The sequence below is a fragment of the Lepisosteus platostomus genome, chromosome 13, assembly GCF_059453375.1.
Source record: "Lepisosteus platostomus isolate fLepPlt1 chromosome 13, fLepPlt1.hap1, whole genome shotgun sequence".
In the NCBI taxonomy this organism is placed as follows: domain Eukaryota; kingdom Metazoa; phylum Chordata; class Actinopteri; order Semionotiformes; family Lepisosteidae; genus Lepisosteus; species Lepisosteus platostomus.
In genome coordinates this window covers 224735-244333 of record NC_142623.1, presented here as the reverse complement: position 1 = coordinate 244333, position 19599 = coordinate 224735, and the positions used below count along the sequence as shown (strand labels likewise).

The 19599-nt window shown below is 49.7% G+C and overlaps 1 protein-coding gene and 1 non-coding gene across 9 annotated transcripts; one reads left to right on the top strand and one right to left on the bottom strand.

Moving 5' to 3' along the window:
• The first annotated feature begins 8511 nt into the window (after positions 1 to 8511).
• trnag-ucc (transfer RNA glycine (anticodon UCC)) lies at positions 8512 to 8583 on the top strand. Its single transcript has one exon. It is a non-coding gene; the product is annotated as a tRNA-Gly (tRNA).
• A 5389-nt stretch (positions 8584 to 13972) lies between these two features.
• Positions 13973 to 18374, bottom strand: c19h1orf216 (chromosome 19 C1orf216 homolog). 8 transcript variants are annotated; one of them, XR_015925855.1, is made up of 3 exons: positions 18008 to 18373; positions 15126 to 17259; positions 13973 to 14535 (listed from the first exon to the last, which is right to left on the bottom strand). XR_015925855.1 is itself a non-coding variant. In XM_088602340.1 (2 exons), exon 2 carries the CDS (start codon positions 17109 to 17111, stop codon positions 16059 to 16061), a length of 1053 nt encoding a protein of 350 aa, XP_088458466.1. In that variant the 5' UTR covers positions 17112 to 17128; positions 18008 to 18374; the 3' UTR covers positions 13973 to 16058. The 8 variants fall into 8 exon arrangements, 2 of the variants coding, with proteins under 2 accessions (XP_088458466.1, XP_088458464.1); XR_015925858.1 differs by having other exon boundaries at positions 13973 to 15057; positions 15162 to 17259; XR_015925857.1 differs by having other exon boundaries at positions 13973 to 15229; positions 15300 to 17259.
• Between the last annotated feature and the right edge of the window lie 1225 nt (positions 18375 to 19599).

Sequence of the window (19599 nt, the reverse complement as noted above, 5' to 3'; positions counted from 1 at the left end):
AAATCTACCAAGACCTGGCCGTCCCTCTAAACTTTCAGCTCAGACAAGGAGAAGACTGATCAGAGATGCAGCCAAGAGGCCCATGATCACTCTGGATGAACTGCAGAGAACTACAGCTGAGGTGGGAGAGTCTGTCCATAGGACAACAATCAGTCTTACACTGCACAAATCTGGCCTTTATGGAAGAGTGGCAAGAAGAAAGCCATTTCTCAAAGATATCCATAAAAAGTCTCGTCTAAAGTTTGCCACAAGCCACCTGGGAGACACCCCAAACATGTGGAAGAAGGTGCTCTGGTCAGATGAAACCAAAATCGAACTTTTTGGCCACAATGCAAAACGATATGTTTGGCGTAAAAGCAACACAGCTCATCACCCTCAACACACCATCCCCACTGTCAAACATGGTGGTGGCAGCATCATGGTTTGGGCCTGCTTTTCTTCAGCAGGGACAGGGAAGATGGTTAAAATTGAGGGGAAGATGGATGCAGCCAAATACAGGACCATTCTGGATGAAAACCTGTTGGAGTCTGCAAAAGACCTGAAACTGGGACGGAGATTTATCTTCCAACAAGACAATGATCCCAAACATACAGCAAAATCTACAAAGGAATGGTTTACAAATAAACGTATCCAGGTGTTTGAATGGCCAAGTCAAAGTCCAGACCTGAATCCAATCGAGAATCTGTGGAAAGAGCTGAAAACTGCTGTTCACAAACGCTCTCCATCCAACCTCACTGAGCTCGAGCTGTTTTGCAAGGAAGAATGGGCAAGAATTTCAGTCTCTCGATGTGCAAAACTGATAGAGACATACCCCAAGCGACTTGCAGCTGTAATCGCAGCAAAAGGTGGCTCTACAAAGTATTAACGCAAGGGGGCCGAATAATTTTGCACGCCCCACTTTTCATTTTTTTATTGGTTAAAAAAGTTTCAAAAATCCAATAGATTTCGTTCCACTTCACAATTGTGTCCCACTTGTTGGTGATTCTTCACATAAAATAAAAAATTTATATCATTATGTTTGAAGCCTGAAATGTGGCAAAAGGTTGAAAAGTTCAAGGGGGCCGAATACTTTCGCAAGGCACTGTATGCCATTTGTATTTTATTTTTTACTATACAGTTATTAAGTTTTATGTAAGGTATAAAAACAAAGCATTGAATATGATTACAGGTTAATAAAATGAAAACTGAAAAAAGTTAGCATTTTATTTTTTAAAGTAATGTACAAGTAATGACGCTAGCCAAGTTACACTCATACATGGAGGTGAAATTCAGATCTCACGTAAAAATAACGTTTTGTACTTACTGTACAAAAAAACTAAACAAAACATGATGATCACTGCTTACAAACTTGAAGATAAATGAAGCCCCAGACATTACAACTACAGTACATCAGGTCCGAGAAACCTGAGGGAGAGGGTACGTCATTGATGACATCACTGTGAGCTGGAAAGTTTCGGATTTTGGAGGTTTTCAGATTTTGGAATTTCTGACAAAGGATTTTCAACCTGTACTTGTTCCTTTGCAGCCTATGCATGCTGACGCAGCTACTGTGCCCATCTGAACCCTAGTGTAGTCAGCTTGTCTGCAGCTGTACTAGCTAGTAGCCTGATCCGGTCAGATCTCACATGCTGGGCAAGGCTGGGTCTGGTCAGTGAGGGCTGTTGGTGGTGTTCCCTACTCCACTGCCCCGGTATGGTGACTGGGGCTTTGTGCTGTTGGAGGTTCTGCCCCCTCATGACACTGTTCCAGAGAGCAGCGGGGTGAAAAATCTGCCGTCTGTTAAGCTCCCCCTCAATTCGAGTGACGAAGAGGCTCCTCTCTCCTGCCCTGTGTGCTGTGCAGTGGGGCTGCTGCGTGTCGCACCTTACTGAGCTCCCCGGCATGTGCAAAGACCTTCAAGGTCCTTTTGGAGAAGAATGTGCTGTACAAATGCAAACACCTGTTACATGTTATTTATCCAATTTAGACTGGTTCACCGAACCAAGCCGGTCCAGTGCTCCTCAGTCCAGTTCAGTGTGGTCCAGTGTCGACCAGACAGGCAGCCTGTGGAATAAGGTATTTTTGTGTAAAAATGGCACCTTTCAGCCTTTCACACACAGGGAAAGCATGTGTTTCCTGCCATTGAGACTTTACTTTGGATAATAATAATAATGATAATAATAATAATAAACTTTATTTTATATAGAGCCTTTAAAGGTGGCTTCTTAAAGTGCTTTACAGAATGACAACAACAATAAATAAAAAGAATACACAAGATAAAACACAATTACAATACACAGAGGAGACCGTGGATAGTGGTACTAAGAAAAGCAGAAGCAGAGGGGTAAAGAATGGAACCAGTTGAGTAAAGGCTTTTCTAAAGAAGGTTTTGAGTCTGGATTTGAAGGGGTTTAGAGAAGGTGACTCTCTGATATCCTTGGGCAGAGAGTTCCAGAGCTTGGGGGCGCAGCAGGAGAAGCCCCGTCACCCCTAGAGTGTAGACGGGCTTGTGGGGCAGACAGGAGAGCAGAATTAGCAGAGCGAAGGTTGTGAGGTGGGGAGCAGGGCGATAATAGTTCAGACAGGTACTGTTATATCAAAGAAAATGTCCCATTTTGTGTTTGTAGTTTATATTTATGTGTATTGTTTACAAAATTATTGAAACATAAGATCAAGAGCTGAAGCAGCATAAACTCTGAATAAATTACCAAACAGTTCATGCAGAGGCCTTCAATGAAGTCTGAGGAGATATTCAGGAGATAAGGAGCTGCTGTTTGGCTGTAAGAGTGACTGCAGCCAGCAGGGCTGCTGTGTTACACAAGTCTCTTGTCTGCCTGGAAGGCCAGTGTGGAGTGAATCTGTCTGAGAGGAAGCCAATGGGACTGTCATGCCATGTGGGCTGTGCCTGCAATCAAGCAGGAAATGACAGAGGCAGTGTGGGCACGCTGAGGCGGAAAGTGTTGGATAAGCAGAACAGGCCTGAGTGTGGAGTGTGGAGAGGAGGGGACTCTACACTGCGAGCCAATCGAAGCTCCATTATCACTGTCTGCCCGTCATCAACCAGGGCTCCAGCAGCACTGGCAACCTGACTGACTCCAGCAGACCCGCTCCTTTCTCCTCTTCTCTCTGCTGCCTCAGCTCTCACTGCCTCCTTTCTCCCTCCTCCTCCTCTCTCTGCTGCCTCAGCTCTCACTGCCTCCATTCTCCCTCCTCCTCCTCTCTCTGCTGCCTCAGGTCTCACTGCCTCCTTTCTCCCTCCTCCTCCTCTCTCTGGTACCCCAGTTCTCACTGCCTCCTTTCCTCCTCTCTCCTGCTGCTCCAGCTCTGCTGCTGGCACCTCGACTCCTGCCCTCTGAAGGGCCCAGTTTCTTGCTGGTTCAAAATCACAGCCCCTGCTTCTTCCTGAGCCAACAGCTTGAACAAGGACCGTCTCTCTGTTTATACTGTAAAAATTAAAAAATACATATTAATGTGGAAATGAGAGGGGAGAGAGGGCAGTATCATCGTTTCTCCTTTTCTCACTCCCCACCTCTCATGTCTGCCATCTCTGTTCAGCCTGACTGCTTCGTTAGAACTCATCATTTGCATTCGGATTAATTAACTAATTACTGACAAATGTCCGCCGGCCAGACTGCACTCCGGCTCGTCATCTTGAAGAATTTAATTATTTTAATCATTTACTTTCATCTGTAAAATTCCTGCAGTACGGTGATGTTTAGAGGCGATTCTTAATTATTATTCCGAGATTCTTCTTCTCCCCAGTGCTGTGTATTCCTGCTGGAGGACGTGTGCGCGCAGGGGAGCCGTGCTGTTAACCCCTCAGTGCCTCTCCGTGTGGCAGGCCTGGCCAGCCCAGTGACAGAACCTGGGCCAGCGGGCGCTCTGCAGGCCGTACGGGACCCTGAATCTGGATCGTTTTAAAGAGCGAACGATTCGGGTGCTGGGAGGACGAAGAAGGAGCTGGAGTTTCCTGTGGGCAGAGCCGAGGCCGGGAGAGACCAGGACACTGACAGTGAGTCTGGAGAAGCTCAGTTCTGGAAAGAGGTTCCTTCCTCTCCTGGCTCAGACGCTTCCCTGCTTTCTCCCCTCCTCCCTGCCTCTCCTGTCTCTCTCCCCTCTGCTTCCTCTCAGCTCCCTTTATCACCAGCACACACAGGAATCGCCCTGGGCTCAGCGCACTCACAGCTCCCACACTGAGACTCACACAGACACACACACTCGCACACAGACACACACACTGACACACACATTCGCACACAGACACACTCGCACAGACACACACTCGCGCACACAGACACACACACTCGCACACAGACACACACACACAGACACACACACTCGCACAGAGACACACACACTCGCACACAGACACACTGACACACACACTCACAAACACACTCGCACACACAGACACACATTGACACACTCACACACTGACACACACTCACACACTGACACACTCACACTTGTACAGAGACACACACACACTCACACACACACTCGCACACAGACACATACTCGCGCACACAGGCATATACACTCATGCACGGACACACACACTCGCGCACACACATGCACCCATTCACTCAAGCACACACAAACACACACATGCACCTACTAACTTTTACATACAAACACATATACATTCACATACACACATACAAGCTCACACACAGACACACACAGGTGCACACATACACACGCACACACACGTGCAGCAGTCACACAAAGCACAATGAAGCCACTGTATCTTTCTTTCTAATCTCTCTCTTTCTCTGTATCTCTGCAGATCAGAGATGCCGGCTGTCAGGGCCACTCTGACTCAGCGCTGCTGAAATCTGGGGTCCCCCCGGCGATGAGCACGTGTCTGAGTTTGGGGGGGATTAGTGCCCATCTCCCTGCGGCTGAGGGGCTGGTGTAGGGGGGCTTCACTTAACCACAGAGATTAAGGAGAGGGACAGAGGTGAGTGTGGGGGCGGGGGTCTCAGGGCTGTGTTAACCTTCCCCAGCTTCGCCCTGCCCCCCGCCGACAGCACAGCTGGGACATCTGTGATAACCGAGCATATCAGCTTCCTGACACACTGACATGCAGACTGACACACTGACCGACACACTGACATGCTGACTGACTGGAGCATCCTTTGTATAAAGAAGAGCTTCATGATCTCAGCTTTAAATGTTTTTCCACTTGTGTCCTGTGGCTCATGATTTGCGGTAGATTTTGAAGATGGCCAGAGGTTAAGCTTTGTTGAGGCTTTTGAGAATATTGTCTCAGTTCTCCTCATTGTCTTCTCTGTCCAAGACTGAAAAGGTTCAGTTCCTTCAGCCTGTCACTGTATCTCATTCCCTTGAGCCCCAGAATGAATCTGGTTGATCTTCTCTGGACTGATTCCAGAGCAGCAAAATCTCTTCTAGAATGTTGTGACCAAAATTATATACACTATTTTAACGAAGTCTTACTATTCCATTATACAATTTTAGCACAACATCTCTTCATTTAAATTCTATAATTCTGCCACAACCTTCTACTCCCTGATTTTATTATTATTATATTGGATTATGTTATGATCTAAAATGTCTCCTGTTTTGTTTGTATTTTATTGTTTCTCCACATTGTGCAGAAGACATAATCAGGGGCACTTCATGAAGTGGCCACTTCTGGCTCAGCATTTCCCATCTGACACCCTGTCCACATCTGCATCATCTGTCAGCTATTTGCCCACTCGTGAATTTTGTTTAAATCTTTTTGAATTTCCTTGGTTGCTTCTACAGTGTTCGCTAATCGTGTCTGCATATTCCCAACTGCTCCAGGGGCGGTGTACAATGGCTGACCTTGTACTCCCCAGCTTCTCTTTCTGTCTGTGTGTCTCATGGAGAGAGAGTTGGGGTATGCGAAAAGATGAATTCCTAATGCAAGAAATTGTATGTGGCTAATAAAGTGATCTTATCTTATCTTAATTCAGGTGGGTAGCTGTGTCAGCATGTGTAGGTGTCAGCACTTGAAGAAGGCTCCACGGCCGAAACGTTGTGTTTTCTTTCTTTTTTTTTTTCAGCATGGAATAAACCTGTTACTTGTTCCTTATCTTATCTTATATTTGACCATCTTGCTATCTACACCAGAATCTAGATCACTGACACTAATCTGGAAGAACAGAGGTCCTAGTACAGACCCTGTCCGTATTTTTAAAGCAATTCTAAATCCAAACACTCACTTTTCCCGGAATACTTATAATCTCTAATTTGAGGAATTTTATCAAAAGCCTTCTGAAAATCTAAATACACTACATCATATTCTCTCCATTCTCCATTACTGTATCTAACTGGTTGCTTAGGCGAGATCTATGGTATTTCTTCTAAATCCCTACTGACAAGGATCCTATGTCATATGCTGTAGGTGAGCCTGTGGTTTGTAGTAATTATCACTATAACCTCACAAGTAAATCAGACTTGTTGGTGTAGTACGTGTTCGGTTTTGTCTCTCCTGTTGTGGACTGGCTCTACATTAGCAGTTCTCCAGTTCCGAGCAGAACCCCTGTCTTCAGCGACTGTTGTAGGAGTTTTGTCAAAAAAAATAGTTTCTCTATTTATAGTATGCCATGGACAATTATTAATTTTGACTTCTGCTTCTAGTATCTGAAACACTTCTGCCTATCAGAGCAAAATTCTCATTTAATACAGCACTTATTTCTATTTTGTTGTCTAGATGCTTTTCATCACTGTCCTGGACACATTCTACTTCATTAATAATAATAATAATAATAATAATAATAATAATAATAATTGCTTACACACTCCAATCAAAGCGCTTTACAGGTAATGGGACTCCCCTCCACCACCAGTGTGCAGCCCCACCTGGATGCGACGGCAGCCATAGTGCACCAGAACGCTCACCACACATCAGCTATCAGTGGGGAGGAGAGCAGAGTAATGAAGCCAGTTCAGAGATGGGGATTATTAGGAGGCCATGATTGGTAAGGGCCAACGGGAAATTTGGCCAGGACTCCGGGGTTACACCCCTACTCATCTCAAGAGACGCCCTGGGATTTTTAATGACCACAGAGAGTCAGGACCTCGGTTTTACATCTCATCCGAAGGACGGCGCCTGTTTACAGTATAGTGTCCCCCTCATTATACTCCCATCTCCCAACCAGGTACTGACCAGGCTCACACCTGCTGAGCTTCAGAGGGCTGCCAGTTGTGAGTTGCAGGGTGATATGGCTGCTGGCCATAATTCTTCATTCTTAATGGTTCTTTTGTTGTTACATCACGGAAAGACGCTTGTATTTATTTTTGCTTCCTGTCGTGTCTCTCTTGGTCTCTTACAGGTAACTGTTTCTACATCGGGATCCTGCTGTTTTAAAGCGTTTTCTGGTGCTCTTTATTTTCCCTTGTGTTTGTCCCATTTGATTTTATTGAACGTCTTCGGAAACAGCAGAAATACAACTGCACAGAAGTACACGGTCCTGCAGAAACGGGGAGATCGACACTGCTCATCTCTCTCCCCACTTCTGAAACAAAGAGAAAGCAAAAAGAGAAAACTGAAAGTGTCTGAATGAAGGCCGCAGCGCAGGCTGTCGGCGCGTCAGCCAGCGAGCGCGCTGAATGGGCGCGTTGTGTCGCTCAGAGGCCGTGCAGGGCTCCAGCTCGGTGCTGGCGCCGGGGTCCCGGGGTTAATGCGCGATTTCACGGGTCCGAGGCGGGGGGCGCTGCGCTCGCCCCGCGAGTATTGTTCCCCGGGTGCCGCCGTTTAGCGGCGCTTTGCTCCTCTAAACTGCTGGCGGGGCGAGGACAAGCGAGATCACTTCATCTGAGGAGAGTGAAAGGCGAGGAGAGGAGAGGGGGGCCCAGGTCGACGTGACAGTCGCTGCACGAACTCCTGCCGGCAGCTGCGGCCGCGCCCCGCCCGGCTCGCGCCGGCGCACGCACCTGCCGCCCGGAGCGGCGCTGGCACGAGGGAGGCGGATTATCCGGCGGGCGTGACGCGCCCATCCCGCCCTCAATGGGCTCTTGTGAAAACCCTTTATCCGTGAAAAAGCCCCTTTCTCCCGCCTTTGTCCGACACAGTTTTATGAGACAACATTGGGCATTATGAGGTTTCGGGATTTCCATGGGACTCTATAGAGCGGCTTAATCCTTTCAGCCAGCGAGCGGAATAAAAGTTGAAACCTGCTGTTTTCATATTTATTAGCTGGTTAAACCGGCCGAGGCAGCTGAGCCGGCCGCCCCGGACAGGAGCCATTGTCACCCGGGTACACAGCCAACGAGCTGTGCGACAGCGACCCGCCCCGAGACACAGCCTGTATAACTAATAAAGACGGACGTACTGACAGACAGACACGGGGTGGCAGCTAACGGACAGACAGGCGGCTAGTATATGGAGAGACCTGAGCTCTCCAGTCCTGGTCCTGCAGACACCTGATCACATATAGGCTTAAAGGTCACCGAAAGACAATTTCTAACGGCCTGGAACAATTTATTTTAAAGAGTGAAGTATTCTGTTGAGTATAGTACTAGAAAGTAGTAGAACTGTGTGTGTTGGTGGGATAGTGGTGAGCATAGCTGCCTTCCAAGCAGTTGACCCGGGTTCGATTCCCGGCCAATGCATTGGCAAATGTTTAGGGGCGGAGTGGTGGCTCTGAGGCTCAGGATCTGCGCCTGTGGCTGGAAGGTTGACGGTTCAAATCCTGCAGCCGGCAGAGGAATCCTATTCCGTTGGGCCCCTGAGCAAGGCCCTTAACCCCAGCTGCTCAAGGGGCGCCATATAAATAGCTGACCCTGCACTCTGACCCCCAGCTTCTCTCCCTGTCTGTGTGTCTCATGGAGAGCAAGCTGGGGTCTGAGAAAAGACAAATTCCTAATGAAAGAAATTGTATCTGGCCAATAAAGTGATCTATCTATCTAACTGTAAAAAGAAATTAAACTAATCAAGAACATGTAATCATCTTAAGGGGGAACAAACAGTCCACAACTCTGAGACAGATTGGAGCAGAAACGGTCTGTCCACTGATCGGAGCGTCTCGATATCCTCCTGAGGAGTCCTGGCTGAGAGTGGGTGAGACCTGCACTCTTCCTGCTGGTGACGGGGGACTCATGGAACCTGAGGAAACACCTCTGGCCTCATGCAGACATGGCCTCTCCACCAGAATGGCCACAGAAGAGACCCAGCCCACTCCGCCTATTCGGTCACTAGGAGCTCATCAATCCCATGTTCCCATGGCCGCTCCTGGGAGGATCCCAAGGAAGGAAAGCAAAGGAGAAGAGATCTTGGTGATCAGGACAGAGCAGGAAGGAGACGTGTCTGACCAGTTACTGGTTCTGCTCTGTGGTTTCGCTGCTGGCTGCTTGTGTTGTGTGGCGACTGGTTCTTGTGTCTCTGCCCACTTCACTGCCCCAACCACCAGCAGAAAGTGAAGAAGACATTTAATGTGACACATGGCTCTGAAGCCCTTGAGTGAAGCAGTAATACACTCACTTTGGTGCGTCACTGAAACTCTTCCCCTGTCACTGCCCTCAGATCAGAGTGACAGCAAAGAATCTATCGCAGTCGTTCAGATCAATCACTTGATTAGCCATATCATATTTGATGGCGAACACCTTATGAACGTTCGGCAAAGACAGCTGTTCGGTTTTGCCTCCTCTCTATATCCTTCTCTCTACCTCCATTTTCTCTCTCGCTGTCTCTGTTTCTACAGTGAGGCCCCAGGCCAACAATGACCCCCCCACATCGATTCCCCCTCTGTCAGGAATGATTGTTTCCACGCCAACACAGCCCCCCTGGCTAGCAAACACTGCACAGTCGCTGCGCATCAGCACCGAGGAGGAGAGGCAGCAAGATGGGGGAACAGATTGAGGAGAGAGAGCAAAGGAAGCACTCAAAAAGAGAAAAAACATTTTCAAAAAATGGTCAATGAAAAAACATAATTTCTGGTTTTCAATGTATTTCCACTTCCTCGGTTGTCCTATTTACCACTGAGAGCCTTGACGACTGCAGTCAGAAAATACTACAATTTTACTCTGAAAATCCCAAATCAGGTTCCCTCAACTCGACCCCCTGCTGCCCTCTAGTGTGCAATGCCTGTACTGCTTACTGTCAATCCCACAGTGCCTTGCACAGCTCCGTGGCCTCTCCATCGCCAACCGTGGCCCTGCAGCGCCCCCTGCCGCTGACTGCCTGTTTCTGTGCAGGTAAAAGACAAAGGCAGAGGGACTGAAAGAGACGGGGCTCAATGCTGCAGATCCTAAAGCACTGAAGAAAGTTTTAGAGTCAATTCACTGGCGTCCTGTAACCCCCTCTCCCCCAGCCCAGTCCTGGACCCGAACACACTTCTCCGCCATGGAAATTCAGAGAGAGAAATTTTTCCTTGACTTTAAAGGAAGGAAAATATAATTATTTTAAAAATAAAGATTCTGCTACTAATCTAACACATACAAAGCCACTTTACCCATCCATCCACCCACCCACCCACTTTCTGACCTCTTCATCCAAATCAGAGCTGTGGGGGAGACAGAGTCTATCCCAGCAAGCACTGGGAACAAGGCAGGGTACAGCCTGGACAGGACGCCAGCCCATCACAGGACACACACACTCACACCAGGGCCAGTCCATCACACGAAACACACAGACGCACACACACCAGGGCCAGCCCATCACAGGACACACACACCAGGGCCAGCCCATCACAGGACACACACACTCACACCAAGGCCAGTCCATCACACGACACACACAGACGCACACACACCAGGGCCAGCCCATCACAGAACACACACACCAGGGCCAGTCCATCAAAGGACACACACACACACAGTTACACACACCAGGGCCAGCCCATCACAGGACACACACACACACTTACACACACCAGGGCCAGCCCATCACAGGACACACACACACACACACACCAGGGCAAGCCCATCACAGGACACACACACACACACACACACACACACACACACACACACACACACACACACACACACACACACACACACACCAGGGCCAGTCCATCACAGGACACACACACACACACACACACACACACTCTCACACCAGGTCCAGTTTTCCCAGAAGCCAGTTAACCCACCAGCATGGTTTGGAATGTGGGAGGAGACCCAGGGAGATGTACAGACTGCAGGCAGGGGGACCCCAGCGCTAACCCCTGCGCCACAGTCCAGCCTGTTCAATTCCCAGCTGTGAGATGGAAGGTCTCTCTGGGTCCGCTTGTCCTGTACACAGCTGCGAAGTCCAGAGCCAGTGGCAGGAAGGGGCCAGTCAGAGATTCCAGCTGAGTGCGTGATCCAGACTGGTCCAGGATCCCTGTCGGTCGGCCCCAGTATCACAGCGTCTGCCGCAGCTATTCTGAGCCTCAGCTGTGAGCGCAGACAGCTCCCTCCCCTGCGATTCAGTGAGAATTCACAGCGACGCTGCAAATTGTGCACCAGTCGTTTCCTCTGCCTGTGATTAACAGCTACAGCGAGCGCATTAGCAGCCCGGCTCAGGGGGCGGCCCGGCAGCGCCCAGCAGGGCCCGGGCGCGAGTGCGTGTCCCGGGGCGGCGAGGCTGTGAGCTCCGGCTCAGAGCGTCGCGCACAGCGGGGTCTCCCGTCACACTCCGTCGGCACGCAGCGACACATTCACAGCTCGGCCCACTGCCAGGACTAATACAGAGCCCATTAGCGACTGCAGGATCCATTAAAATCAAACACTTGTTCAGCTGCTACAATCGCAGACGCAGGCGCACAGCCACTCAGTCACACGGAGGCCTGGCTCACTCTGTGGTGTGAGAAGCTCGCAGCCAGTCTGGGCTCTACTGTCAGTGGTGACCGAGGGAGACAGGACTGGGAGAGACTGGGAGAGACTGTGTGAACACTGATCTGGGGAAGGTATTTTGCAGTTTCCTGAACACGCAAATACTGACCTTCCTTATCGAACACAATGTCCTGAGTAAGAGTCAGACTGGCTTCTTACCAGATCTCTGCACGTGTGATCACATTTACACCCTACACACACTGATAGACAAACACGTCCACTATAAAGACAACGAAAAAAATGTGCCTCCTTTATTGATTTCATGAAAGCATTTGACTCGATTTAGCACAAAGGGCTGTTTTATAAAGTTCTTCACATTATAAAGTGGCATAGGGGGTAAAGTGTACAACATAATTAAATCAATGTACTCAGAGAACAAATATGCAGTGAAAATTGCTGAGCCAAGAGCTGAGCCCAACAAAGAGCCCTCTGAGCCAGCTGGTCCTGAGGCTCCCTGACCCGAGCCACACCAACACCAGCCAGCCTCAGGACAGCACTGCTAGAGCACCACAACTCAGACTCAAGCACATCACAGCACAGATCAAACAGCAATATCTCACACACTGGGACACACACACACACACCATAAACTAGAATGCTACAAAATCCTACACACTAGTCGAATATCTAACCAAGCTAAATAACAGCAAAGAGAAACAGACCCTGACGAAGTACAGGATCAGTGACTACAGCCTTGCCATAGAAACTGGGCGACACAGGCAGACCTGGCTGTCCAGAGAGGACAAGCTCAGTGACCACAGTCTGGCCATAGACACTGGACACAGGCAGACCTGGCTGTCCAGAGAGGACAGGCTCAGTGACCACAGCCTGGCCATAGACACTGGACACAGGCAGACCTGGCTGCCCAGAGAGGACAGGCTGTGCTCCCACTGCCAGTGGGGAGAAACAGAGACAGAGGTGCACTTCCTACTGCGCTGTGACACATATTCTGGGATTAGAGAAGCATTCTTCCCCAAATTAAGAAATCTTATCGTAGCATTACCAAACCTAGCAGAATCAGAACAGCTCCTAATCCTACTGGGAGAGGGAGGAGGCATATCAGTTGAACAGGCAGCACAGTGTGTGACCTCCTGTCCCAGCCTGAGGAACAGTGAGCCTGTCTCTCAATAATGCTCCATTTGTTTGTATGTAAATGTATTATGATGTGTCTGTGTTGTAAAAGTTCTGTAAATGTCTGTAGATGTTGTGTTAATTCTATTTGTTTTGCTTTGCCAACACGGATGTATTCATTGGTCATGCCATTAAAGCGTCTTGAATTGAACTGAGAGAGGACTGAGTGGTCATGCTGACACATCTTTCATATCTGCAAGCAGTGGTCGGGCCCAAGAACAAGCCACCCAGCCATGACGTTGAGACCGATACCCTGGTTCTTTCAAGAAACGCCTGGATTTAAATGAGCTAAATGGGCCAGATGACCTCATCCCTTCTTTTTTGTCGGATGTTCCCATGAATGATCCATCTGTAGATTGTTAGGATCTTGATAAACACGATACAGGACGATCAGTGGGGCCTGAGGCTGTGACCCCCTCACTACTGCAAGGGGAGAGCTGGGGAGCTCCGCAGGGGTGTAGACAGGCAGGCAGTGGGGGCGTTGTGAGAGAGGTACACAAAGGGACGTCCTGGGTGCGAGACGTATTCTTGTAGGCGAGCAGAAGCGTGTCAAATCAGGATCGAGCCTTCCTCCAGTGCTGTGGAAACGCAGGAAATTCCCTTGCAGATCTGATCCACCCCTGATTCTGTTTCTGCTGCTAATTCCACAAGTGGCCACAATGACTTTGCTGCAGAGGGACCAAGATGTTATCAGCTCTGTGCGAACTTTTTAAAAGTGCCTTTCACAGTCAGAAGCACTGATCTACAAGTGATGGAGCTCCTGGAGTGTGCCAGGATCGAGAGTCTGTCTCGGGGTCGTCCTCAGGCCCTGGTGCTCCTGCCCGGTCAGGGGTGCCGGTGGCGGGCTGGATGCCCCAGCCGTGCTCTGGGGGGCTGGAGGAGGGTTGTGGCAGCATTGGGGCTCCAGAAGCCCCCTCCTCCACAGCCAAGCAGCAGGGTGATGACTGTCCATTGACCAGCTGGGAGGGCAGAGGGTTTCACTCATTTTCTGCTGCAGCCACAAGCCACATTTCTGTGTCAAGACAGTTTTCTTGACAGAGTTAAATGAACAATATTGTATTGGTATGTATAGTTTTATTTGTGATGCATTTATTAACTTAATAATTTGTATTTAAGGGTTCGTCAGTTCATAAGAAATTATTACAGGTACAGTTAACATCATGGCTGAACACCCCTCACAATCCCAATAACCAGAGTTTATTACACAAGCAAGCACGGGATGAGGCAGAACAGTACAGTCACTGCCAGCTTATACACACAAAATTGTACAAATATACATAATTCTTTAATATATCATATTGCACAATCAGACACCCCCCTCTCTGTATTTATACTCAGTTAACATAAAACCCCCCTCTCTGTATTAATACCCAGTTCATATTTCACCTCTCTCTGTATTAATACCCAGTTCATACATCACCCTCTGTATTAATACCCAGGTCATACATCACCCTCTGTATTAATACCCAGTTCATATATCACCCTCTGTATTAATACCCAGTTCATATATCACCCCTCTCTCTGTATTAATACCCAATTCATATATCACCCCTCTCTGTATTAATACCCAGTTCATATTTCACCCCTCTCTGTATTAATACCCAGTTCATATTTCACCTCTCTCTGTATTAATACCCAGTTCATACATCACCCTCTGTATTAATACCCAGTTCATATTTCACCCCTCTCTGTATTAATACCCAGTTCATATATCACCCCTGTGTCTGTAATAATACCCAGCTCATATATAACCCTTCTCTCTGTATTAATACCCAGTTCATATATCACCCCTCTCTCTGTATTAATACCCAGTTCATAAAACACCCCTCTCTCTGTATTAATACCCAGTTCATATATCACCCCTCTCTGTATTAATACCCAGTTCATATATCACCCCTGTGTCTGTAATAATACCCAGCTCATATATAACCCTTCTCTCTGTATTAATACCCAGTTCATATATCACCCCTCTCTCTGTATTAATACCCAGTTAATCTATCACCCTCTGTATTAATACCCAGTTCATATATCACCCTCCTCTCTGTACTACCCAGTTTATATATCACCCTTCTGTCTGTATTAATACCCAGTTCATATATCACCCCTCTGTCTGTATTAATACCCAGTTCATATATCACCCTCCTCTCTGTACTACCCAGTTTATATATCACCCTTCTGTCTGTATTAATACCCAGTTCATATATCACCCCTCTGTCTGTAATAATACCCAGTTCATATATCACCCTCTCTGTATTAATACCCAGTTCATATATCACCCCCTCTGTATTAATACCCAGTTTATATATCACCCCTCTGTCTGTATTAATACCCAGTTCATATATCACCCCTCTATCTGTATTAAAACCCAGTTCATATATCACCCCTCTCTGTATTAATACCCAGTTCATATATCACCCCTCTCTGTATTAATACCCAGTTCATATATCACCCCCTCTGTATTAATACCCAGTTTATATATTACCCCTCTGTCTGTATTAATACCCAGTTTATATATTACCCCTCTGTCTGTATTAATACCCAGTTCATATATCACCCCTCTCTGTGTACTACCCGGTTCATATATCACCCCTCTCTATATTCATACCTAGTTCATATATCACCCCTCAGTCTGTATTAATACCCAGTTCATATATCTCGTCTCTGTACTACGCAGTTCATAAATCACCCCTCTCTGTATTAATACCCAGTTCATATATCACCCCTCTCTGTATTAATACCCAGTTCATATATCACCCCTCTCTCTGTATTAATACCCAGTTCATATATCACCCCCTCTGTATTAATACCCAGTTCATATATCACCCCTCTCTGTAATAATACCTAGTTCATATATCACCCCTCTCTGTATTAATACCCAGTTCATATATCACCCCTCTCTGTATCAATACCCAGTTCATATATCACCCCTCTCTCTGTATTAATACCCAGTTCATATATCGCCCTTCTCTCTGAAGGTACAGCAGCTTGTAAAATAGTGAAATATTCACACAGACACGCCTGAAGCTCTGCTTTAAGGCGGAAGAGTACAATACTACTTGTGTTTCCCTCAGAACAAGGACCATGATGCTCTCGGCACCCCAGCCCAGCTGTCCCCTGGGGTGTCGTCTTGCCCCTCGGCCTCATGGCTGGCCGGCAGCCGCCCCTCCGCAGCGCAGCAGCTCCTTCCTGTGCGTGAGGATGATGTCGTAGCTGGCCTGCAGGCGGTTCTGCTGGTCCTGGACCCGTCCCAGCAGGCTGCGCACCCAGCGGATCAGAGCCAGGCGCCGGTACATGGTCAGCTGCACTTGGTGCCGCTCCTTCTCCTTGGCCTTGAACCTCTCCTGATCCCGCAGGGTCCAGACAGCTTGGAGCAAACCGGGAAGAACCTGGCTGGGGTCCGAGTCTGAATCGGAGGCTGAGACTGCCGGAGCTGAGCCCTCCCCCTGCACCAGTGACCCCGTCCCCTTGTCTTTCTCTGTCTCCGCCTCGCTGCCACTCTCCCCCCCCCCGTCCCTCGGCAGTGCTGCTGCAGGGTCCCCTGGGCCAGACGGCGGGCCGTCTGTCTTCGGGTGCCCCCCACAGATCCTTTCCCAAACACACCCCAGGTCCCCAGCGTGCCCCTTGCCCTCCCCCTCGCCCCCACTCTCCGTGCTGAGGGAGGAGGAGCTGCTGGACCTACAGCTAAACTCTGAGCCACTCTCCTCCCCCTCCTCCTCCTCTTCGTCCTCCTCTCCCTCCTCCTCCTCCCCTGCTGCCCCTCTCTCTGTCTCAGGCTTATCCTGCCCCTCTGCCCCATCCGGAGGGACCCTCCTGCCCTCCTCCCTGGTCTCCAGCACCGGCGCCAGGCTGCTCCAGCAGGGCAGGCGGGAGGAAGGCGGGCTCAGACTGGAACGGGCCTGCTGGTTGCACTGGTTCTGAAGCCGTGGGCCCAGCCTGTTCCTGTTCTCGTCGCGGGTGAGAGGGCCCAGAGTCGCCCCCACAGACGTCTCTCCTCGCTGCTCTTCCCCGCCTGTGCCTTCCTGGGACAGGAAGTTGAAGTTCCTGTCCTTCTCCGCTGCTGGGTGGCACTTCCTGTCAGGCTGCTGGTTGCTGAGGAGATGTGATGAGGGGGACACAGGCCCCCCTCCTCCTTGCGGACCTCCAACATCCCCAAACGCAGGGCTCAAAGGCTGATCCTGACGAACCGCAAACATGCTGTGGTCTGTCCAGGCTGAGAGAGAGGGAGAGGGAGACAGAGGGCTGAGTGCACAGATGCTGCTGCCCCTCGGCGCTTGAAAAGCCAGATTCTCTGGACAACCTTCTCGAGTCTCCAGCTGCTCCAGGACCAGAGCTCTTGTTCCACTGTAAATCAGCACAAATATAAAGAGTAATAGAGTTTAAAATACGTCCTCGCCACGGATAAAACACCAGAGCTCAGACTGCTGCTGACGTCTGATACCGGCGCGCCCCCGTGGTCCTGAAGGACAGCGACTCCGCGCGCTGCGCGCTCTCGCTCTCCGCTGCACAACAGCACAAACAGGAAAGCGATAATAATCTACAGTCACTATGGCACTGTTACTATTACACTGTCTACGAACAACACCGCAATGCTAATAATCTCTTGGTTCCGACTACATCACGTAAAATACATTAAAAACGCTGCTTCAAGGCTAGGCGAGACCAATGAAAACTATCAGCGCTGTGTGCCAGTGTTTATCCGCGTCTTCCCTTCAGATCTGAATCTCTCCTTGGCGACGATGACCTCAGGGTTTCTTCTTCGTGAATTTAACTAAATAAGACACCCGACCTCTCGGCCGCGAAACAGGCTCCAACCGACAGTAGAGTGAATCAATTGAAATAGCAACACAACGGCAGTGTTCACATAGGCCCCGATTTCACACTGCAATAATAATAATGCTAGCTAGAAGAGAATCGCTCTCGGTGAACAGCGGGGTTATTTGAGACTGACGTGCAGCTGTTCCAGTCCGCACCTCCGCGCTCTGCTCGGCAGACGGCAGAGCCCGGATGAGCCCCGTTTCCTTCTCACTGCAGGACTGACTGTCATCATCATCATCGGTACAGCTTTGGTTACTGAAAGGCTCGTTCTTACCGTTCCGTCCACCTGCTGCCGTGGTTTGCGACACCGAGAGCCGAGCACCGCGCTGTGTCGGACTGCCCCCTCCGCCGACCCGCCTCCGCCCCTCCCCGCGCGCAGACAGGGTCTCCCCGACTGCCGGACAGCTGAGCGCACAGCACCTGCAGCACGCGTCCCGCTCTCTCAGCTTCTTTTGTTTTTATTTTCGTAAACAGTATTGCGTTATGAACGGTGTATCATTGATCGAATAGCCAGAAAACGAAAATACTGCTTTTAAGAGGACAGGAGCGTTTCCCTCGCTGTGGCCCGGCTCAGACGGGGAAACAGCAGCAGATAAGCGGGCTGCTCTGACGCGCTCCCACAGGGAGAGACGGGAAGAAATACTCCTGCAATGGGGAGCGTGATACTGAGTGCAGGATGAGGGGAGAGAGAGAGATACAGGAATCTCGGGGGTTGGGGGACAGACAGAGGCACCCCGCTCCCCGCACGGATCCCATGACGCGTCAGTGCTGCCGGCGCAGCGAGACCTCGATCACCCGCCTCTCGTCAACAACGGACCCATTCACAGGCTCCCGGGCCCTCGCCTGCTCCCCTCGCCTCGGCAGCAGCTCCAGCACATCAAAAATACATCAAAAGCGCTGCCTGCCTGCAGGCCTGCGTCACATGAAGAGTCATCCGGAGACCCCGAAACACAGCTGCCGGGGGGAAGGGGGTGGCGGACACGAGAGACGGATAAGAGTGATACCATCCCTGCGAACCCAACAAACTGCGCTTGAAACTGAACCAGCCGCCGGCCTCTCTCAGCAAGACACTCGAGCTCATCCTGTGCTTTGTCTCGTACGGCGTGTATTTTAAATAACACTGACAGAAACGCCTCAGCGCAATAAACTCTAGAGAGCCAAACAGGAGGCGACATTCACGGGGCGCAAGGCACACCAAAGGGGCACCCCTCAGTCACGTCTAGGGGTGCGTCTCAGGCTGAGGGGCCCACCTCGGAGCCGATGGCCTGAGCAGCTGAAACCACTATGCATGACGGGCCATGTGCTGCCCCTGTATTTGTTCCTTGGCAGGGCTGTGGAGACCGCGAACTCGGGGCTCCCTCTTCAGCTGGCCAGAGTACAACAGGGCAACACCCCTCACTCTCCAGCTCACGGTCACTTACTAGGGGTGTGAACTGCCCCAAGCCCTACAGTTCCTGTAACCCCAGGGCTGAGGGTGTGCACCACAATCCTCATTTCAACTCTCAGATGAAGAACTGCCATTTCTCTGCTGCAGCAATCATGATTTCTGGCAGAAGCTTTTAGCAGGTGACATACGCTAAAAGCACACAACCCGTATCTGGCTCATAACTTTCATACCCCACATACTAGGGGGGAACACCCAGTGTAACTTCCCAAGGGAGGTATTCCTACAGCACGACTGAAGGGTACTGCTGGAATAGGCAGGGAAGGTCAACACAGAGGAACTCAGTGCTGCCCCCTGCTACTGTAGCTTTTTCAGTAATGTTTGTGCTCTGCACTGCTGCCCCCTGCTGGCCAAGGAGAGAAACTCAGAGGGAAAAAGATAGGAGAGAAAGGCAAGACTGAAATACAATGAGATTGGGAAAA